Below are 23,419 nucleotides of genomic sequence, written 5' to 3'. Positions count from 1 at the left end.
CAATATTGTCAAGGTATATACTGCCTGTGCACTGCATAGGCTACCAGTGTCTTATTCTGAAAACCGTGTGCAGAAAGAAGCTGGTCTACGAAATTAAATAAGACCACTAAAACCCGTTTCTAAAACGAAATATAGTAATGTTGAGTGTGTGGTTGATGTAACCCATACAACGTTGATCTGTATCTTTAAAAAGGAAGTCGAGGTCCGGAAACCACATTTACCCTTTAAGCAAGTGGTCCCAACGTAGTTGGATACCATAGTTTCCATGTGTAAATGAAAAGGTGATGCGTTTGCGAAGACGAGATTTAAACGCAATTGTTTCCGAAGTGAAAGGACAACGAAATGCAAATAAATGCATATTCATTTACGCTGTCGTCTGACTAAAATGGATTCACAAGTAATAAAAAAAAATCTAAAACATGTTCCTGGTTGGTAATCCAATATTTCAAAATAAAATAACAAATCAGTCAAGAATTGAACAAGTCTTCGAGAGATGCACCTGTCCTTTCCGTGCGTTGTCTCCAGGCCGAAAAATATACTGTCAGGTATGAAAGCGCCTGTCTACCGGGACTTCCACCTTTCACTTTCGGAACACCTTTCAAAATCTTTGTATAAAATATCGACACAGATTGCAGCATGACTGGACTCTGGATTTCGAGAAGAGGATCGATCAGGAAGAACACTTTATCCCTTTGTCCTTTGAGGAAAACCTATTTTTTTCCCGGAATTATACAAAGTATAGGCTGTCTTTCGGAAGTCTGCCTAATTTTGCAAATCGGTTGATAGCGAACAGACAGCGAACTACAGTAGACCTACGATAAAATGGGTTCAATAAGATTTTGGATGTGCTTGATCCTGACGATTTGCACCTGGAATAAAACCTTCGGATGCACTTGGATGAGGACACTTCCTAAGTCTCGGAGCATGTTCCAAGTCTTCAGCAACAACACCATAACGGTGCTTCGAGAAATGGTAGGATACTGTAATGTTTATTTACTTGTTCCTGGTCATTGAGCAGTTGTCATCTATTCAACATTTAATGTGCTGCTGTGTTTCATTTGATTCAGTTACTCGTTTATGTATACAATAATAATATTGCAATCTTTTGATTCTATTTTTTGGCATCTCAGGGTCATGTGGTCTCTCGAGGACCTCAGATCACTTTCCCTTACGAGGAATACAGACATGTCGATCATTTCAAGGTAAGACATATGCATAGCCTACACTATTTAAAAGTGGTTTTGGTTCAACGTTTTTTCTCATAGTGTAGGCCATATAATTAGGTATTAACGAATATGCCAAATTTGCTATACTTTTCTGATATTCATAAGGCATGTACTAATACAAATCACTCTTCTTCTAGGATGACGACAAGATCGTCTTCATTTCGCAAACTCTGAACGCTATTGAGAAATTGTACAGAAGTGCTAACTATGATTCTTTCTGGGACCAGAATGTAGTTGACGAGTTTATGATTGACCTGCATCGCCAGATCTCGGAGCTGGACCAATGTGTAAGTCTATGTGATTTGTGATTTTCTATTAACATTAATGCAAAAAGGCAAACATTATCCTATATTTTTTAGATTGCCGTATAATGTGATTTAAACGAATCATAACATAACATTAATGACTTATATTTTGTTCCAACAGGTAAAGGCTATAAGAGCTACACTACCAAAATCTGACAAAGGAGTGAACAAAAATATGAGCCTTCACTTCAAATTCCTGAAAAATTACTTGAAACGCGAGGTATGTCAATTTGTCTTACCAAGAGAGTGCATTCACCAAATAAGGATATATTCATATGTGATGACACAACATGTGTCTATTCTAAAATATTACATGTGTGTTTCGTTCATGCAGGAATACAGCGCAAGCGGCTGGGAAGGCATAAGGAACGTGGTGCTGAAACACATGCTAAGACTAGTCACAATAATATTGACTAACCAATGAGCCTCGTGTGTGTGTAGAGATTATTTATTTATACTTCTATTTTTTCAACTATTTATTTACACGGTTATTTTTATATATGTTTTATTTATTTATTATGTGAATTCACAACTCTGCGAAGTAAAACACATTTTATACTGAATAATGTATTATGTGCTAGGTATTTTTAGGCTATAGAAAATGTATCAACGTTTTCATGCATTGATTTTTGTATTTATGAAGACCATTGCATACTGTATTTATTATTGCAACAATATTGGAAACGTTCGTTATTGTAACGATTAAATACATTTGAAATAAACTAATGTGACCTCTAACAGCTGAAATATATTTTAATCTAACATATTTACATATGGGCCTAATAAAAAGGTCCTTAGATAGGCCTGATAATGTCACACAGTGTTGTTGTGTCTTAAAACTTGAAGACTGATGATATCACACAACCCGTGCATAACGGCTGGGAAACCCTTTAAATGCGTCCACAGTGGAGGCAAGATAAGAAGACATTTCAGCACCATGGCAAACAAACAGACAGGATCGGACATGATTACAGCAATCCTGAATGAATCGTGAATAATGATTAGTGAGAAAGTTAAAGACGCACAAATATCATACCCCCAAGACATGCTAACAGCATTACAGTAACTGCCGAGGTTTGCATTTTTTTGGAGATGGGGTATGATATTTAAAATCAAATCAAACTTTATTTGTCACATGCACCGAATACAACAAGTGTTGACCTTACCGTGAAATGTCACGCCCTGGTCTTAGTATTTTGTGTTTTCTTTATTATTTTGGTCAGGCCAGGGTGTGACATGGGTTTATTTATGTGGTGTGTTTTGTCTTGGGGTTTTCGTAGGAATTGGGATTGTAGCTTAGTGGGGTTCTCTAGCAAAGTCTATGGCTGTCTGGAGTGGTTCTCAATCAGAGGCAGGTGTCACGCCCTGGTCTTAGTATTTTGTGTTTTCTTTATTATTTTGGTCAGGCCAGGGTGTGACATGGGTTTATTTATGTGGTGTGTTTTGTCTTGGGGTTTTCGTAGGTATCAGGATTGTGGCTTAGTGGGGTTCTCTAGCAAAGTCTATGGCTGTCTGGAGTGGTTCTCAATCAGAGGCAGGTGTTTATCCTTGTCTCTGATTGGGAACCATATTTAGGCAGCCATATTCTTTGAGTTTTTCGTGGGTGATTGTTCCTGTCTCTGTGTTTTTTTTTGCACCAGATAGGCTGTATAGGTTTTCACGTTCAGTTTGTTGTTTTTGTATTGTTCGTTTTTTCATCATTATTAAACATGTATGAAAATTACCACGCTGCATTTTGGTCCGACTCTCTTTCAACCGAAGAAAACCGTAACATGAAATAATTACTTACAAGTCCTTAACCAACAGTGCAGTTCAAGAAGAGTTAAGAAAATATTTACCAAATAAACAAGTAACAAATAATTTAAAGCAACACAATAAAATAACAATAACTAGGAAATTTACAGGGGGTACCGGTTCTGAGTCAGTGTGCCGGGGGTACAGGTTAGTTGAAGTAATTTGTACATGTAGGTAGGGGTGAAGTGACTATGCATAGATATTAAACAGCGAGTAGCAGCAGTGTACAAAACACATGGAGGAGTGGGTGTCACTGTATTGGCAATTTGATTAATTGTTCAGCAGTCTCATGGCTTGGGGGTAAAAGCTGTTAAGGAGCCTTTTGGTCCTAGACTTGGCGCTCTGGTACCGCTTGCCGTGCGGTAGCAGTGAAAACAGTCGATGACTTGAGTGACTGGAGTCTCAGACAATTTCATAGGCTTTCCTCTGATACTGTCTATTATTATATAGTTCTCGAAAGGCAGAAAGCTTTGCCCCAGTGATGTTCTGGGCCGTACCAACTACTTTCTGTAGCGTCTTATGGTTAGATAAAGACCAGTTGCCATACCAGGCGGTGATGCAACCGGTCAGAATGCTCTCGATAGTGCAGCTGTAGAAATTATTGAGGATCTGGGGACGCATGCCAAATCCTTTCAGTCTCCTTAGGAAGAAAAGGTTTTGTCGTGCCCTCTTCCGACTGTCTTTGTGTGTTTGAACCATGAAAGTTTTCTGGTGATCTGGACACCAAGGAATTTGAAACTCTCGACCCGCTCCAATACAGCACCATAGATGTTAATGGGGGCCTGTTTGGCCCGTGTCAGCGATTGGGTGCAGAGATGTAGCGGAGTCAGGCGCAGGACACAGGTTTGAGCAACACAACTGAGTTTACTCACAAATATTCAAGCAATATTTCAAATAGGAAAATACATACAACATACATACAAACTAACACCTACAACAACCACTAAGACACCAGCAATCATGGACAGAACAGAAATGTATGCCAGAGGGTTAAATAAGGAACCTGATATGGGAATTGAAACTAGGTGTGTGTAATACAGACAAAAGAAAAAGAAAATGAAACATGGATCGGTGGTAACTAGAAAGCCGGTGACATCGACCGCTGAACACCACCGGAAATAGGAGAGTTGCCGGTTCCGGCGGAAGTCGTGACAGTACCGCCCCCAGACTCTAGATGTGAATTGGGGACCCCAATCAGAAACTATATCCTCAGGCACCCCGTAGTGCCGGATTACGTGGGCGAACAGGGCCTCCGCAGTTTGTAGAGCCATAGGGAGACCGGGCAAAGGAAGGAGGCGGCAGGACTTAGAAAACCGATCCACAATGACCAGGATCGTGGTGTTTCCCCGCGATGGGGGGATATCCGTCACAAAAACCACCGATAGGTGTGACCACGGTCGTTGTGGAATGGGAAGGAGTTGCAATTTCCCTCGGGGCAGATGTCTAGGTGCCTTGCACTGTGCGCATACCGAACAAGAGAAAACATAAACCCTCATGTCCTTAGCTAAAATGGGCCACCAGTACTTCCCAGCAAGGCAGCACCCCGTCCGACCGATGCCAGGATGACCAGAGGAGGGTGACGTGTGAGCCCACCTCAACAGCCAACAGCTCCCGGTCCCCCACATCATAGTTTCGCTCCGCCGGGTTGAGCTTCTTCGAAAAGAAGGGGCGGAGCTTTGGTGGCGTTCCCGAGCGCTGAGACAGCTCAGCTCCTATCCCAGCCTCGGACGCGTCCACCTCTACTATGAATGCCAAGGAGGGATCAGGATGAGCCAGTACGGGAGCCGAGGTAAACAGAGCCTTCAGGTGACCAAAAGCCCTGTCCGCCCCAGCTGACCACTGCAGTTGCACTGGTCCCCCCTTCCACAAGGAGGTAATGTGAGCCACTACCTGACCAAAACCCCGGATAAACCTCCGGTAGTAGTTGGCAAACTCTAAGAACTGCTGCACCTCCTTTACCGTGGTTGGAGTCGGCCAATTACGCACGGCTGAAATGTGGTTATTTTCCATCTCCACCCCTGACGTGGAAAAGAGGTAGCCTAGGAAGGAGACGGACTGTTGGAAGAACAGACATTTCTCCGCCTTGACGTATAGGTCATGTTCCAACAGTCGACCAAGCACCCTGCGCACAAGGGACACATGCTTGGCGCGAGTAGTAGAGTATATTAGAATGTCATCTATATACACCACTACACCCTGTCTGTGCAGGTCCCTGAAAATCTCATCCACAAAGGATTGGAAGACTGATGAAGCATTCATTAACCCATACGGCATGACGAGGTACTCATAGTGCCCAGAAGTGGTACTAAATGCCGTCTTCCACTCATCCCCCTCCCCCCGGATACGCACCAGGTTGTAAGGGAATACCCCCCTGAAATGGACAAAAATGAATGGGAAGTCATTGGCATTCGACAAACCATATACACGGTGTCCAATACTACCCAATTCGGCGTTGATTCGTGTAAAGTTGATTGCAAATGCCATATGGCAAATGCCAGTTGTAACACTTCAAAAATCCAACAGGGGGCGAGTGCGCTCCACCTTGGTTTTTCATATTGGAAATGCAACACAAGTCAACATCCAAAAGCAAAAAAAAAATGTGCTTTCTGGACCGTTTTTCGAAATTCTTTCGATTTTTGTGTCAATTACACACGTATAAGAACTGTATCAACATACTTTAGTCATATTTTATTATCATCATTTATTTTATTATTTTTTTACTTGTGCATAAGGCACATGTTTTGTCCATTTGCAATATGATTTAATAGGAAGTCAAAAGTCGAAAATGTGAACTTTAAAAAAAAAAGACTCGTTAAAATCACCCTCGTTAAAAAGTGCTTTCTGGACCGTTTTTAGAAATTGTTTGGATTTTAAGTAAATTAATCATGTGTAAGAACTCTAAGAATATACTTTTGTAAAATGTTATTATCATAATATTTTTTTTTTACTTGTGCATAAGGAATAAGATTTGTCCATTTGCAATATGATTTCATAGGAAGTAAAAAAGTAAAGGTCAAAAGTCACTTTTTTTGGGGCCAAAATGCCAGAATTGACTGGCCTGATGAACTCGGGATGGCCGGGCAGTGATAATTGTTCCTTTCCATCACGATTTCATCATGTCCATTTGGTGATGTTTTTTTCACTATTGAATCATAACCAATGTACGTGCATTTGCAATATGTTTCAATGGGAATTTACCATCACGAATTTGGCATGCTCAAAAGTCAAACTATACTTTGCTCAAACTATACTTTTGTCAACTTTTATTATCATTTTTTTTTTTTACTTGTGCATAAGGCATATGTTTTGTCAATTTGCAATATGATTTCATAGGAAGTCAAAAGCCACTTTTTCTTTGGCCAAATAACATAAGAAATTTGACGTGCTCAAAAATCTTGCAGAAATGCAAAATTGACTGGCCTGATGAACACAGGATGGCCGGGCAGTGATAGTTGTTCCTTTCCATCACGTACATTTGGTGATGTTTTTTCACTATAGAATCATATTGCAAATGCACATGCATTTGCAATATGTTTCAATGGGCATTTACCATCACAAATTTGGCATGCTCAAAAATCCTGCAGAAATGCAAAATTGACTGGCCTGATGAACTCGGAATGGCCGGGCAGTGATAGTTGTTGCTTTCCATCGCTCATTGTGTTTACTTCATCATGTCCATTTGGTGATGTTTTTTCACTGTTGAATCATATTGCAAGTGCACGTGCATTTGCAATATGTTTCAATGGGCATTTACCATCACGAATTTGGCATGGTCAAAAATCCTGCAGAAATGCAACATTGACTGGCCTGATGAACACAGGATGGCCGGGCATTGATAGTGGGTCTTCTCCATCGCTCGTTGTGTTGATTTCATTATGTCCATTTGTTTATGTTTTCTCACTTTTGCAAAGTCACTGTGCATTTGCAATATGGTTCAATGGGCATGTACCATCACAAATTTGTCATGCTATAGAAATCCTGCAGGAATGTGAAATTGACTGGCCCGATGAACTCGGGATGGCTGGGCAGTGATTCTGGTTCATCTCAATCGCTCGTTAGGGTTGATTTCAGAATGTCACTTTGGTGATGGTACCTCACTGTTTAAACATATTGCAACTGGACAAGAGTCACCAGCAAGTCACCGTCCATCAGTCAATTAGATATCATTCTGACACCAAACCCACTTTTTACAACTCGTTTAGTAGCCAACTATCACATACTTCAGAGCTGGCCCAAAATTCACAACGCCTTCGGTTCAAACCATAAAAAAAAACGTAAAAGACGTAGTTATGTTAACCACTTCCGGTTGGTCCAGGAAGCTTAGAATTGACACAGGTAGACCTCATAGTGGCCTGATGGACTGTTATCGAAGACAGGTTCATAAGGCATTCATAACCCACATAGGCCTCAGGTTGAAATTAGGGGTGCAGGCAATGTATTCCAATGGGGAGAGGGTTAATGCCACACGGTCAAGGTTAGGCTTGCACGGATCGGGAGGACCTTAGGAACATTCCTGTGGTTGAATTGTCCTTCTAAACCTAACGGTTCCGCTGCTGTCACCCAAAAGCAAATGACGTTGTGGGGCAGGCTTCATTTTGGGCCTACTTTTCTAATGGTCGCTGCGCTTAGACCGAGCGAGCTACGGTCAAGCGGGATATCTCGTTGAACTCGGCACGGCCTAGGGATTATGGTAATGCCATTGCCTGCTCTCTGTGTCTTTAAGCAACGCACTTTATCACTCCATCCTTGCTGTGTGTGTGTGAGAGCTTTTCTTTGACATCTGTTGGAAGAAATGACTGATTTACAGTTCATGAGGGTTACCTAGTCACACATATGAAGTTTTGGAGAGATGTGCCTTTTTTAACCCTTCAAAACAGACAGTGTGACCCAATTAAAGGCACTTCCGGTTGGCACAGGAAGCTATAAGTAAACACATGTCGTGATTGAGATAGCCACTTACAGAATCCTGAGTTTTAAGTCTTTAACCCTTTCATGCGTGAGTTCCAAATATCTCGAACGGTCGCCCCAGCGTGAGTTTTTTTATGCACGTGATGTTAGAATGTCCTCTCCATTCCAGAATGTGATTGATACGTAACAGTACATTTTATCCGCGCTGCCCTCAAACTAAAGCACGCAGACTGTTTATATGTATAGGTTGTTTTAACTTCAATTTCAAATGATTTTCTAACAAGTTTTTATTTTCTAAAAACAGTTTGAATTTAGGTGTGTTCCGCCTCCTCATTCATTCACATAAAAATAGTCATTTTTACTTTTGCGGATAATTAAATTTTTGGGACATTTCTGACACGGACAAAATTCCCCAAGCACTTCCCAATTGTTTGTGCAGTTCACGTCTGCAGCTCATCTCCCGTCAGAACAGGATCTGCACACGTGTTCACATTTTCCATTCCACATTTCTATTGTAGCGTACTGCATGTATGGAGCATAACATATTTGTGTATATTCTTTATCACCGCGGACACGTGAGGTAACGTTACTCATTGTATAACCTTTATGGTGTTATAGTCAATCGTGCTTATGTTGCCACATTCTTCTATTAGCTCTGTAAAACAATGCTAAATGCGTCAGAGAAGTATTATCTTGTGTTGCATTTTGAAGCTACCCTGGCCTTATGACTCCCAAGTGGCGCAGCGGTCTATGGCACTACATCTCAGTGCTAGAGGCGTCACTACAGACTCCCTGGTTCAAATCCAGGCTGCGTTTCTATCAAAGTAAGTGCCTTATTACGTTATAATAATAGTTTCCGTATGCCGTTTCTGCTGTAGCTGTAGATGATAATATATTCCTTATAACTGCGGACACGTGAGGTAACGTTACACATTTTATAACCTTTGTGGTGTTATTGTCAATCATGCTTACCTAGCTACATTATTCTATTAGCTCTGTAAAACAATGCTAGTTGCGTCAGAAAACTATTAGCTTGTGTTGTATTTTGAAGCTACCCTGGCCTTATGACTCCCAAGTGACGCAGCGGTCTATGGCACTACAGACACCCTGGTTCAAATCCAGGCTGTATCACAACTGGCTGTGATTGGGAGTCCCATAGTGCAGCGCACAATTGGCCCAGCGTTGTCCGAGTTTGGCCGGTGTAGGCCATCATTGTAAATAATAATTTGTTCTTAAATTACTTGCCTAGTTAAATAAAATAAAAATATGACCATGGTTTGTTTATTTGGTCTATTCAGCATAGCTCTGTTCTGCCCTGCCTTGCCCCCTTGTGGAGCTCAAAAGTTAGTTTCTTACTGTTATAACTCAAATCTGTGATTTTGTCAATGCAATAAACTATTTTTTATAGCAGTGTTTATTATGTTACTTCTTTGTAGTATTGTTTTATTGCTATATCCTTATATTGTATTCTAATGAATAATTCCTCTTTATTCTGTACTTTCAGAAACCAGAAACATTATTTGCCAATATTATAACTGGAGCTGGACATCTTTGGAGCTAAAGAATGAGGACAGCTTCTGTATGCTAACGTACACTCTTTAACAGTTTTACTGGATGAAAACACAGCAAGAAAACACATATGCCAATATGTAATAGTCATCTATTTTATTGCAGTATTGGTAGTTGGTTCAACAACTTGTTTTACTAGAGGACAAAAAACTGAATATGCATAACCCATATTTAATATTCATGCAGTGACTGAACAACAACTGAATTTCCACCCCCATCTCTAAAGGCATAGTATCATGGCAAGTCACATGTCAGATCACCTGTCAGGTCAGTCAGTCACTTATTGCTGCAGATGCTGGAAGAGTGTGGGACTGCTGTACCAATTGTCCACGTACAAAGTGTGTCCCTTGCCGAGATGAGGAGCCAGCATGGTCATCACCACGGACCCGGACACCCCAAGCCCCTCATAATGTTGGATGTCAGTGGTGGACCCTGTGTAAACCAGTATTCTCTTAGGGAGTTCTTCTTTACTATTCCAATGAGAAGGACTGTCACCAGGAAGGTATACATTTCACTAATTGTGGTTGTCACCCATTTAGCGAGTTTCCCCCTCACTCCTGTCTCTCTCTTCTCCTGTAGCTCTAAGGCATAGCGATTGGTCTCCTCAACTATGTCTCCCACCAGCTCCTCTGTCAGAAACAACTTGAAGCACTCTGCCTCAGTTGGAAATGGCAAGGGGCGTTGCACTCCAGACTGGGACTCGTCAAAGCAAACAGCAGGGCCAGGAGGGGAGAAATGACTGGTGGCCTTCCAGCTACCACAGAACTCCTGTACTTTATCCACTGTCGGTCTGCCTCCATCACCACCAGCATCTTCAAAGGGAACTGGTACTTCCTCAATGGACAAGGGAAATTCAGATTCAGGGTTCTCAATGACTACAAGGTTGGGGGGCAGCTCCTCTGTCAGAATCTGATTCCTGACTTTCATACTCAGACTCATTGTCAGAATTTAAAAAAATCTCCAGAATTTCCACATTTGTGAGTTGTCTCCTTTTGAAAGACATTGTTAATGCTACAGCTTAGCTCACTAGCAACATACATAAACAACAACACTGAATGGCGCAGAGTGGGAGGTTATGTGGTTGACTGCCAGCACGCGCCACTAGTATCAATAAATCACTATCAGAAAATGTTTTGAGTGGCAATTATTTGTGTATTTACGGTTTTATTCACATGTTTTCAATTCTAGGTGACAAATCATGCATTCCGATTCTTGCACAGATTGTAATGGGCACATATTATGTGTGTAAAATACTTTTTTGAAGGTTGTACTGATTATGATGAGCTAAGCTAATTCCAGCTGTGTAGCCATGTTTGTTGACATACAATGCATTCTGGGATTCAAGTCTGTTTGACCAAAGATGTTATAACAAAATGAGGTGAGTAAGAGTTCACACATTTTTTGAGGACTTCCGGAAATTAATGATGGGATGTGAACAACGATAGATGACACACCCCTTCAACATGCATACTATAAACAGACCAAACTCATCTCGTCTTCTCTTATTATCTTCGGTTTCTGTGAGGAAAAAATGCATGGCTGCGAGCTGAAACTAATCGTCGGATTACTTTCGATTTCTATAAAGTGTTTTACCTAGTTATTTCGATCAATGGTGAGCTCACCCGTGATGCGATTAATTATATATTGCTATTAGCTAATTCATATTGTAGTTTATATCAGCCGAGAGTTAGAAAATATGACTGCTTGTGTTGGGTCAATCTTTCCTCAGCGCTAGGACAAATGTAGCCTACATTTTTCCAGTTAGGATGATTGTGTTATGCTATATTTACTTCTGTGAATATCTGAACAATGCATCCAAAAATAAACTGCTGACATTCTGGACATAACTTTGTAAAGACTGTGTTTGTGTAAATAGTTTCTGAAAAAAGTGTGGTCAGCTCAAACGCTGATTGTTGCGTCATTCGAAACTGCCGTCCTAAACAAGCATTCTAAATGAGTGTTCTAAACACACGGTTGTGATCGTACGCTTCAGGGACCACTGTAGAACGATCACACCCGTGTGATGGTAAGTGTGAAAGAGTTAAGTTAAGAATTGATTGATCTACACAGGTTTGAATACAGTGATTTTCATAATGACAGGTTATGTGTTTCAAAACACTTTTAGGGTGATTTTAACCACTTCCGGTTGCTCCAGGAAGCTTAGAATCAACACAGGTAGACCTCATAGTGGCCTGATGGACTGTCATCGAAGACAGGTTCATACGGCATTGATAACCCACATAGGCTTCAGGTTGAATTTAGGAGTGCAGGCAATGTATTCCTATGGGGAGAGAAGTCAATGCAAACTGTTTGATGTAAACACCTTCTTTTAACTGTTAAGGGTTAATGCCACATGGTCAAGGTTAGGCTTGCACGGATCGGGAGGACCTCAGGAACGTACCTGACGTCGAATTGTGCTTCTCACCCTAACGGTTCTCTCACTGTCACCCAAAAGCAAATGACATTGTGGGGCAGGCTTCATTTTGGGCCTACTTTTCTAATGGTCGCTGCACTTAGACCGAGCGAGCTACGGTCAAGCGGGATATCTCGTTGAACTCGGTACGGCCTAGGGATTATGGTAATGCCATTGCCTGCTTTCTGTGTCTTTAAGCACCGTACTTTGTCACTCCATCCTTGCTGTGTGTGTGTGTGAGAGCTTTTCTTTGACATCTGTTGGGAGAAATGACTGACTTACAGTTTATGGGGGTTGCCTAATCACACATATGAAGTTTTGAAAAGATCTGACCTTTTTAACCCTTGGAAACTGCCACTATGACACCATTTAAGGCACTTCCGGTTGGCACAGGAAGCTATAAATAAACTCATATCCTGATTAAGGTATGCCTTTACAGAATCCTGGGTTTTAAGTATTTACGTTAAGAACTGAGTTATTTACGGAGGGTTTAGTGAGTGTGTGTTATTTCAGAAAATCATAGAAAATCACAGAAATCTCCGCAGCACACTTTAAAAATATTTGTATGAACACCCTGCAACTGGATCTGTAACTGTTGAAAAAATAAAACACCTATCTTTGAACATCACCAATTTGTCATTGTACGATTTCTCTTGGTCAACTGTGCCATTGTGGGTTGGTGGGTTGGTCAACTGTGCCATTAAAATTGTTTATACTTTTGTGGTATCAGGTTGATTGAAGAGGTCTACACCATGTAAATTGTAGTATTTTAGATTAAGAATGCATTGAGATACTGATCTGTATTATGATCATGATTAAAAAAGTTAATAGTAGAATTATGGGATAATTATACTGTATGTAAATCTGCTAATATTGATGTGTGTTAAATTTAGGTTTTTACTTTGAGTGATAAGACAAATTTGAATCACTGAGGAATGCTATTCTAAATATTGGTTCGATAAATAGTTGGGTTGTTACTTATGATTTGGAATATGAATGATTTCAATGACCTATTCTCTATTCCTAAGTATATTTCTGAGCATGAGGACTTATTTTCATTTTTACTCAACAAATGTATTATTCTATATGTTTAAACAGGTGCAAGTCTGTATTATGGTATAAATATTGTAAACTCAGTTTCTGAAGGGTGAATAATTACATTGAAGGGATTTGATTCTTTATTATCTTTACATTTTGATTATGGATTTTTTAATTGTATTATATACTCTGCAACTACTGTTAGTAAGGTGCCATGTTACTATTCTGATTCTTCAGAAGGGACTGAGTCCCTTGAGAGGGGAATGTTGGGGAATAATCAGAATTAGGTGGTAACATAGGTAAGATGTTTTATATTCATCATATGTTTGTAAGTTACTTCTCATCAGAATGTTATTTTTGTATAATACTGTGGCGGGGTTACAGTATCTGTTCTATGTCAAGACTAAGTTGTTTGGGCCGGAGAGAGGGGAGAGGTCAAGGTGTCATCATGTGTAAACATATCTTTTGCTCCACTGTGTGTCTGTGTGCCAGTCACTCCCTACTTTTCCCATCGGGGAGAGGAGGATGGCAGTATCTGGAATCATTCTATGCTCCCTCTTTTGTTGCTCCTATCTTAACCTATAGCCTCACTCTCCTCTCCGTGAGCTTGTTCAGGATTGGTTGTATTTAGAATTGGTTGTATCTAAATGACAATTTGATATATATCATAGGGTGGGGGTAATGTCTTGGTACCATTTTGTACCAAGGACGAAATAAGAGCTTTGTTCAGGAGACCAAACTGAACGATAATTTATAGCCAACTCTGACTGGCTAGGGGATACTCCTCTCTGAAGTAAAGTCTTTCTTTGTGTAAGTTCCTAAGACCTGTGGTTTGTCATGTCGTCTAGGGGGGGTGGATCTTTGCTATAAAGGATCCCATTTGCCATTATGTTGGGACTCTCAACTTTTCATTAGAGATACTGAACTGTTGAAAGTCAAAATGCTATTGCAAAAGCTGAATTATTATTAAAGGTGAAGATTAAGCATAACTCTGACTGGTGTGTGGTTTGCTCTCATGATTTGGTAAATAGAGGAAATTTCCACGACATGACGTGCCCAAAGTAAACTGCCTGTTACTCAGGCCCAGAAGCTAGGATATGCATATAATTGCATTGAATAGAAAACACTCTGAAGTTTCTAAAACTGTTAAAAGTATGTCTGTGAGTGTAACAGAACTGATATGGCAATATGGCAGGCAAAAACCCAAGGAAAATCCTTCCAGAGTTCTCTTTTTGAGGTCACAGTCCATTCAAATGCTTGTCTATGGGATATTCAAAGGAATTCCTCCCAGATTGCAGTTCCTATGGCTTCCACTAGATGTCAACAGCCTTTAGAATGGGTTTTGGGCTTGTTTTTTGAAAAATGACTTAGTAGTTGTAGTTTTCAAGGTGGCTCTCATTTTGACTGTAGTCTTGCGTGGATGAGAGCGCTCACTTCGTTATTTATCTCCGGTATTGAACATACTACATTCCGTCTTAAATTGTATTGTTTATTTACATATTAGGGTACCTGAGGATTGATTAGAAACGTTGTTTGACTTGTTTGGACGAAGTTTATTGATAACTTTTGGGATTGCTTTGTCTGCATGTTGAACGAGTGGAATGGGTGGATTACTGAATCAAACGCGCCAACTAAACTGACTTTTTGGGGATTTAAAGAAGGACTTTATCGAACAAAAGAACCATTTGTTGTGTATTGAAAACAGAGGAAGATCTTCAAAGGTAAATTATTTATTTTTTCGCTATTTCTGATTTTTGTGACGCCTCTGCTGATTTGGAAAATGTTTTTAATGCTGGTGTACGTGGGGCGCTGTCCTCAGATAATCGCATGGTATGCTTTAGCCGTAAAGCCTTTTTGAAATCTGACAAAGTGGTTGAATTGACAAGAAGTTAAGCTTTTAAATGATGTAAGACATATGTATTTTCAAGAATGTTTAATATTACAATGTTGTCCCTTGAATTTGGCGCGCTCCAGCTTTACCTGATGTTGTGGATTTTGATCCCAGTAACGGGATCACTGCACTAAGAGGGAAATGAATGTCAGTCAATGCGGGAAATTTCTAGAACTTTGAACATTTCTTCAAGTGCAGTTGCAAAAACCATCAAGCGCTACGATGAAACTGGCTCTCATGAGGACAGCCACAGGAAGACCCATAGTTACATCTGCTGCAGAGGAGAAGTTCATTTGTTTTACCAGCTTCAGAAATTGCAGCCCAAATAAATGCTTCACAGAGTTCATGTAACAGACACATCTTAACATCGTGTTCAGGGGAGACTGCCTGAATCTGTCCTTCATGGTCGAATTGATGCAAAGAAACACTACTTATGTGTGTGTGTGTGTGTGTGTGTGTGTGTGTGTGTGTGTGTGTGTGCGTGTGATGGGATGTATTGACATTATGGACAGTATGTGGATAGAATTATTATTTTTAATGAATTTGCAAACATTTCTAAAAACCTGTGTTTGCTTTGTCATTATTGGGTTGTGTGTCTCGATTGACAAATATATTTTTTAGCTATTTTAGAAATAGGATGTAACTTAAACAAAGTTTGGAAAACGTCAATGGGGATGAATACTTTCCGAATTCACTGTACCTTAGTTGAATGCACTGTTTGTCGCTGTGAATAGAGCACAGCAGAGTACATTTAAGTAGAGTAGAGTACAGTACAGTATATATTAATTCAGTAGAGTATATTACAGTAGAGTTTAATTCAGTACAGTACAGTAGAGTTTAATTCAGTAGAGTACAGTACAGTTTAGTACATTAGAATAAAGTAGGCTACACTCTACTGTGCAGTACTCTACTGTACTGAATTATTCTTTACTTTAATGTACTGTACACTGTACTGTAGCGAACTATCCTCTACTGTGCTCTACTGTAATGTACTGTCCTGTACACTGTACTGTAATGAACTGTACTCTACTGTACACTCCACTGTAATGAATTTGTGGAATTTCTTTCCTTCTTATTAATGTGTTTTAGCCAATCAGTTGTGTTGTGACAAGGTAGGGGTGGTATACTGAACATGGCACTATTTGATAAAATACCAAGTCCATATTATGGCAGGAACAGCTCAAATAAGCAAAGTGAAATGACAGTCCATCATTACTTTAAGACATGAATGTCAGTCAATGCGGGACATTTCTAGAACTTTGAATGTTTCTTCAAGTGCAGCTGCAAAAACCATAAAGCGCTATGATGAAACTGGCTCTCGTGAGGACAGCCACAGGAAAGGAAGACATAGAGTAACATCTGCTAAAGAGGAAAAGTTCATTAGAGTTACCAGCTTCAGAAATTGCAGCCCAAATAAATGCTTCACAGAGTTCAAGTAACAGACACATCTCAACATCAAGTGTTCAGGGGAGACTGCCTGAATCAGTCCTTCATGGTCGAATTGATGCAAATAAAACACTACTTATATATATATATATATATATATATATATATATATATATATGTGTGTGTGTGTGTGTGTGTGTGTGTGTGTGTGAATTTACATTATGGACAGTATGTGGATAGAATTATTATTTTTTATAAATTTGCTAACTTTTCTGGAAACCTTGCTTTGTCATTATGGGGTATTGTGTCATTATTGAAGAAGATTCTTAAAGAAATCATAGACATTTAGGCTATGTTTTATAAGTTTGAACAGCACAGTATGGAATGGCACAGTTCAATACAATAGAGCACAGTAGAGTACAATAGCGTATAGGATAGTACAGTACAGTAGATATTCATTCAGTACAGTACAGTGTAGTTTAATTCAGTAAAGTACAGTACAATTTAGTAAATTCATGTAAAGTAGGCTACACTCTACTGTGCTGTACTCTACTGTATGTTACTTTCCTTTACTTTACTGTACTAAACACTGTACTGTAATGAACTGTACTCTTCTGTATTGTACTGTACTGTACACTCCACTGAAATGAACTGGACTGTACTACACTCCACTGTAATGAATTCTACTCTGCTGTTCTCTATTGAACTGTGCTCTCCAAATTTATCCATGGACATTGAAATTAACAAACAAACCAACATTTTGACCAAAGAAAGAAGGCCGGTCCAGACAGCACCGTGCTTGGTGGGTATGCACGATGTATCCTGTATTCAGTTGAAGTCAGATGTTTACATTCACTGAGGTTGGAGTCACTAAGATTTGTTTTTCAACCACTCCACACATTTCTTGTTAACAAACTACAGTTTTGGCAAGTCGGTTAGAACATCGACTTTGTGCATGACACAAGTCATTTTTCCAACAATTGTTTACAGACAGATTATTTCACATATAATTCACTATATCACAATTCCAGTGGGTCAGAAGTTTACTTACAAAGTTGACTGACTTTAAACAGCTTAGAAACTTCAAAAAAAATGATGTCATGGCTTTAGAAGCTTCTGATAGGCTAATTGACATAATTTGAGTCAATTGGAGGTGTACCTGTGGATGTACTTCAAGGCCTACCTTCAAACTCAGTGTCTCTTTGCCTGACATCAAGGGAAAATCAAAAGAAATCAGCGAAGACCTAAAAAAAAAAAAACGTAGAAGCCTATACCAAGGAAATATTGTCACATATTATTTTTCATTTCCCCTTGTAATAAAAACGACAAATAGATAGATAAATAGTTCCAACAAATCATGTTGTCTTTGCTTTTCAACGTTGCATCACCAGCAGACAAAAGTAGGGTGAAAGTTGGTTACGTCATCGTGAAAATGAAAGTTGAGAGATGTGGGTATTGACGCTGACGTCTCCCATTCACTTTTCATTTGAAGCGCAACAGCAGAAGACTACGGAACAACATTTCGGACTAACTTTGAACGAAACCCACTAAATAAATGTATTATATGGCTACATTTCTTTAAAAGTGTGGGTTTTATTTCGACTCCGACGATTTTGTTATCAGACTTTTTTCCTCGGTTCACGCGAAGTTATTAGCAAGTTGAAAGCAAAGCTCGCGAATAGCCTATTCTCGCTATAGTAATAGTCTAGCCGATATCTAAATTGAATAATATTTTCTTGTGGTTCAACTATAATTTAAAGCTGCTTTCAAGGAGAATGTGTATATATTTACTTGGATTTGTTCGTCCAGGAGACGGGGCAGGCATGGAATTCCAAGTGCTACATGTGCTAGTCCGGAAAATGAAAGTCCCCGCCTCCGGTAGGTTGATCAGGGGAAATTCTCTATACAGCTTTCCCTTTCCCAATTCCACATAAAACTACTTAACACAGCCAAGATGTTCAAACTCATCTGGATAACTAAAAGCGAAATAAACTGCTATTTACAATGTATGCAATGCAGAGCTGGAGTTGTATTTTTCTTATTATTTGCAGTATGCAGAGCGTGTGTCATTGCTGTGACTGGATCCGACACCACTACGGTCACTTGAGCGCAGAATGCCTTTCCCTGCTGGACCAGATGGTGAGTTATCAGCACATTGTAAGAGGAGACTGAATGCATGTATTAAGGACAGCAAAACAACCAACCAAGTAAAATAGTCATACGTTTCATGTTTAGCATCTGTGTTAAAAAACTGTTAGCCTATATTTGAATGTACATAGTAAAAGGGCTCTAAGGCTATAATGACAGCTAGATCAAGAGACGCTATCTACATTAGGCCTACTGTACTTGGAGTATAAGCTATACTTTTATGTCTGTCTTGATTGCTCTTGAAGTATTTGACACGTGACTTAACATACTATATTGATTGTTTTCCAGGGAGGAGATATCACAAAACAGAATGCCCCAGTCCCTTTCCCAACATCACTTTACAGACACATAGATGATGCTGAGGTAAAGTCTAGAATTTTGACTTATCATGTTCTGATATGCTTTGGTATGGCGATCTTGACCCAATGTTATATTGATGCCATAACAGAAGCCTATACTGTTTCTAATCTTCTTTTTATGTCTTCCTGGGTAGTTTGAGGACAAAGTCATATTCCTGAAAGAGACCATCTATCAAATCACAAAACTGTTTGATGGGAATATGAAATCTGTCACCTGGGACAAGAAAAACCTGGACGATTTCCTCAACATTCTAGAACGCCAATTGGAGAACCTTAATTCCTGTGTAAGTAACGGGTCTATTTAAAGTATAATCTCTGTTTTGGTCAGGGCTCTCCAACCCCATTCTTGGAGAGTTACCTTCCTGTATGTTTTCGCGCCAACCCCAGTTGTAACTAACCTGATTCAGTTTATCAACCACCTAATTAATCAGGTGTTGTAGATTAGGGTTGGAGTGAAAACCTACAGGAAGGTAGTTCTCCTGGAACATTGTTGGAGTGCCCTGGTTTAGGTGTAGCCTACTAACTCTACAATTGGAAAAATCTACGTATAAAGTGCATATAAAGTATTCAACCTATTAACTTGTTCCACATTTTGTTACGTTACAGCTTTTTCTAAAATTGATTAAATAGATTTCCCCCCTCATCAATCCACACACAATACCCAATAATGACAAAGCAAAACCGTGTTTTAGACATTTTTGCAAATGTATTAACAATAAAAAACTTAAATATCACATTTACATAAGTATTCAGACCCTTTACTCAGTACTTTGTTGAAGAACCTTTGGCAGTGATTACAGCCTTGAGTCTTATTGGGTATCATGCTACAAGCTTGGCACATCTGTATTTGGGGAATTTCTGTCATTCTTCTCTGCAGATCCTCTCAAGATCTGTCAGGTTGGATAGGGTGCGTCGCTGCACAGCTATTTTCAGGTCTCTCCAGTGATGTTCGATCAGGTCAAGTCCGGGCTCTGGCTGGGCCACTCAAGGACATTCAGAGACTTGTCCCGAAGCCACTCCTGTGTTGTCTTGGCTGTATGCTTAGGGTCGTTGTCCTGCTGGAAGGTGAACCTTTGCCCCAGTCTGAGGTCCTGAGCGCTCTGGAGCAGGTTTTCGTCAAGGATGTCTCTGTACTTTGCTCCGTTCATCTTTCCCTCGATCCTGACTAGTCTCCCAGTCCCTGCCAATGAAAAACATCCCCACAGCATGATGCTGCCACCACCATACTTAACTGTAGGGATGGTGCAAGGTTTCCTCCAGATGTGATGATTGGCATTCAGGCCAAATAGAGACACTTGTTTCTCATGGTCTGAAAGTCCTTTAGGTGCCTTTTGGCAAACTCCAAGCGGGCTGCAATGTGCCTTTTACTGAGGAGTGTCTTCCGTCTGGCCACTTTACCATAAAGGCCTGATAGGTGGAGTGCTGCAGAGATGGTTGTCTTTCTCGATGGCTTTCCCATCCCCACAGAGGAAATCTGGAGCTCTGTCAGAGTGATCATCGGGTTCTTGGTCATCTCCCTGACAATGGCCCTTCTACCCCTGATTGCTCAGTTTGACCTGGCGGCCAGCTCTAGTAAGTCTTGGTGGTTACAAAGTACCCTTTCCCAGATCTGTATCTCGAGACAATCTTGTCTCTGAGCTCTGCGGACGATTTCCTCAACTTCATGGCCTGGTTTTTGCTCTGACATGCACTGTCAACTGTAGGACCTTAAATATACAGGTTTGTGCCTTTCCAAATCATGTTCAATCAGTTGATTTTACTTCAGGTGGACTCCAATCAAAGTGTAGAAACATCTCCAGGACGATCAATGAAAACAGGATGCACCTGAGCTGAATTTTGAATCTCAAAGCAAAGGGTCTGAATTCATATGTAAATAAGGTATTTGTGTTTTTGCATTGTCGTTATTGGATATTGTGTGTAGATTGATGAGGATTTTTTTTTCTTTAATCCATTTTAGAATAAGGCTGTAACGTAACAAAATTTGGAAAAGGGGAAGGGGTCTGAATACTTTCCGAACTTACTGTGTATGGGTAATTACAGATTTTGAGTCATTTTGCGACGTCACATAAATAATACTGCAGCAATGAGAAATGTAAATTATTGTGGATTATTATTAATGACCATTTTTTGTAAGCTTTGATTCATATTTCATTATGGCAAATCAAGTTTGATATTTTAAAGTGGAAATTACAATCTTTAGAATCCTTTTCAAACATTGAATACATGTTAAGGTTCCATTTCCTGCCGTGCAAGAAAAAAAATATTGATCAAATGAAGATCCTACACCTGTATGACGCTAATGTTTTGTTTAATTTTTTTCCAACAGGTATCACCTGCCATGAAACCTGAGAGGAGACTGAAACGGTACTTCAAGAAGTTGAATAGTAAGGTTCTGAGAAAAATGGTGAGTTTGCTTTCATATGGCAACATGTTTAATGCATGTAGTCAAATGAATATAAACTAGGCTAGGCTAAACTTGAGCAGTGTTCATTTAAAAATAAAAATGTGGGTTCTGGGGCCATATGTATCAAGCATCTCAGAGAAGTGCTGATCTAGTATCAGGTCTCCTCTGTCTTTGTTTATAGTGATCCAAAAAACAAAACTGATCCTAAATCAGCACTCCTACTCTGAGAAGCTTTACATTTGGCACCAGTCCTACTCTGTTGTTCAAGACAAAATGTTCATTATTTTGCCAAGATAGGTCACCCCTCTAATATTTGACATTTTCTGTGTTTTTCAGAACTACAGTGCACAGGCGTGGGAGCTCATCAGGAAAGAGATGAAACGTCATCTGCAAAGATTGGATATCCTTGCAGCACAGATGTACTGATCATCCAGACTCATTTCAGAAGCTATGCCCTTACCAGTTTATAAAGCATGAATACAATCATGTGGGACCCTGTCAGTCTATTTATTATATTTAAATTCATAAATTATTGTTTTTTATTTTTTATAATTTATAATTTATATTTTGTATTTCCCTTTTGTACATGTGTTGAACTGAACTGTATTGCCGGTCTACTTGAAAAACCAGTGAAAAAATAATATTGAAAATGTGAATAAAAACGTATTTTGTACAAATTTTCCAAATTTCATTCTTGTCTGAAACCAATGAGTGTGGATTTATAACATCTCATCTAACCATCATAGGGGATGCACATTAAACTTGTTGCTGATTAGTCACATATTAATTTCTACTTTAAGTTTATGTATGCTTGTAGTTTTTGTTTCTTTATGTAACTATTTTTACTGTGTTTTTGTACTTTGTGAGTGTTGCTGTTCATGTTTTTCCTGTTCGTTTTATGTGTGGTAATCACACAAGGGCAGGTGGCTGAAGGGGGTGGGGAGATCTGGGTGAGGTGTAGAGGATAATCTGGGGGACCAGAACCAGAACTTTTAGCTCCCACTTGACCTTGTGGATTTTCATTTATAAAGTCTGTCCATTGTATTAAACACTTGTATGTCTTACTACGATTGGAGGAGAAATAAGAAAAAAGACTAAATGGAAAAAGAGACAAAAAACAAGCAATACTTTTAATGGATAATAGTTTAGTCCCCTGAACGAGGCAGGGTGCTGGTGGGCAAGAAATAAAAACTAATAATTTATATAGCTTAGTCATATACAGTGGGGCAAAAAAGTGTTTAGTCAGCCACCAATTGTGCAAGTTCTCCCACTTAAAAAGATGAGAGAGGCCTGTAATTTTCATCATAGGTTCAACTATGACAGACAAAATTCGATTTTTTTTCCCCCAGAAAATCACATTGTAGGATTTTTAATGAATTTATTTGCAAATTATGGTGGAAAATAAGTATTTGGTAAATAACAAAACATCTCAATACTTTGTTATATACCCTTTGTTGACAATGACAGAGGTCAAACGTTTTCTGTAAGTCTTCACAAGGTTTTCACACACTGTTGCTGGTATTTTGGCCCATTCCTCCATGCAGATCTCCTCTAGAGCAGTGATGTTTTGGGGCTGTTGCTGGGCAACACGGACTTTCAACTCCCTCCAAAGATTTTCTATGGGGTTAAGATCTGGAGACTGGCTAGGCCACTCCAGGACCTTGAAATGCTTCTTTTTATGAAGCCACTCCTTCGTTGTCCGGGCGTTGTGTTTGGGATATTTGTCATGCTGAAAGACCCAGCCACGTTTCATCTTCAATGCCCTTACTGGTGGAAGGAGGTTTTCACTCAAAATCTCACAATACATGGCCCCATTCATTCTTTCCTTTACACGGATCAGTCGTCCTGGTCCCTTTGCAGAAAACCAGCCCCAAAGGATGATGTTTCCACCCCCATGCTTCACAGTAGTTATGGTGTTCTTCAGAAGCAACTCAGCATTCTTTGTCCTCCAAACACGACAAGTTGAGTTTTTACCAAA

General features: G+C 39.7%; 2 protein-coding genes across 2 annotated transcripts; both read left to right on the top strand.

The window, feature by feature from the left end:
• Positions 1-822: 822 nt before the first annotated feature.
• On the top strand, positions 823-1,955 carry LOC139422164 (interferon a3-like). The gene is made up of 5 exons (XM_071173320.1): positions 823-972; positions 1,131-1,202; positions 1,364-1,513; positions 1,653-1,751; positions 1,866-1,955. Exons 1-5 carry the CDS (start codon positions 823-825, stop codon positions 1,953-1,955), a joined length of 561 nt encoding a protein of 186 aa, XP_071029421.1.
• A 16,372-nt stretch (positions 1,956-18,327) lies between these two features.
• On the top strand, positions 18,328-21,888 carry LOC139422163 (interferon a3-like). The gene is made up of 6 exons (XM_071173318.1): positions 18,328-18,408; positions 18,582-18,669; positions 18,967-19,041; positions 19,172-19,321; positions 21,364-21,441; positions 21,778-21,888. Exons 2-6 carry the CDS (start codon positions 18,583-18,585, stop codon positions 21,865-21,867), a joined length of 480 nt encoding a protein of 159 aa, XP_071029419.1. The 5' UTR covers positions 18,328-18,408; position 18,582; the 3' UTR covers positions 21,868-21,888.
• Positions 21,889-23,419: the final 1,531 nt, after the last annotated feature.

This window comes from Oncorhynchus clarkii, chromosome 12 (assembly GCF_045791955.1).
Source record: "Oncorhynchus clarkii lewisi isolate Uvic-CL-2024 chromosome 12, UVic_Ocla_1.0, whole genome shotgun sequence".
Classification (NCBI taxonomy): Eukaryota; Metazoa; Chordata; class Actinopteri; order Salmoniformes; family Salmonidae; genus Oncorhynchus; species Oncorhynchus clarkii.
The sequence above is the reverse complement of the archived record's forward strand: the minus strand, read 5'-3'. Positions and strand labels throughout refer to the sequence as shown.

What these genes read in the sequence shown, in the direction of transcription:
- LOC139422164 (XM_071173320.1), top strand. Translation starts at nt 823, where the DNA reads ATGGGTTCAATAAGATTTTGGATGTGCTTGATCCTGACGATTTGCACC. An exon ending in TAACGGTGCTTCGAGAAATG is followed by an intron (nt 973 to 1,130) that starts GTAGGATACTGT and finishes TTGGCATCTCAG; the next exon opens with GGTCATGTGGTCTCTCGAGG. An exon ending in GACATGTCGATCATTTCAAG is followed by an intron (nt 1,203 to 1,363) that starts GTAAGACATATG and finishes CTCTTCTTCTAG; the next exon opens with GATGACGACAAGATCGTCTT.
- LOC139422163 (XM_071173318.1), top strand. Translation starts at nt 18,583, where the DNA reads ATGCAGAGCGTGTGTCATTGCTGTGACTGGATCCGACACCACTACGGT. An exon ending in GACACATAGATGATGCTGAG is followed by an intron (nt 19,042 to 19,171) that starts GTAAAGTCTAGA and finishes CTTCCTGGGTAG; the next exon opens with TTTGAGGACAAAGTCATATT. An exon ending in TGGAGAACCTTAATTCCTGT is followed by an intron (nt 19,322 to 21,363) that starts GTAAGTAACGGG and finishes TTTTTCCAACAG; the next exon opens with GTATCACCTGCCATGAAACC.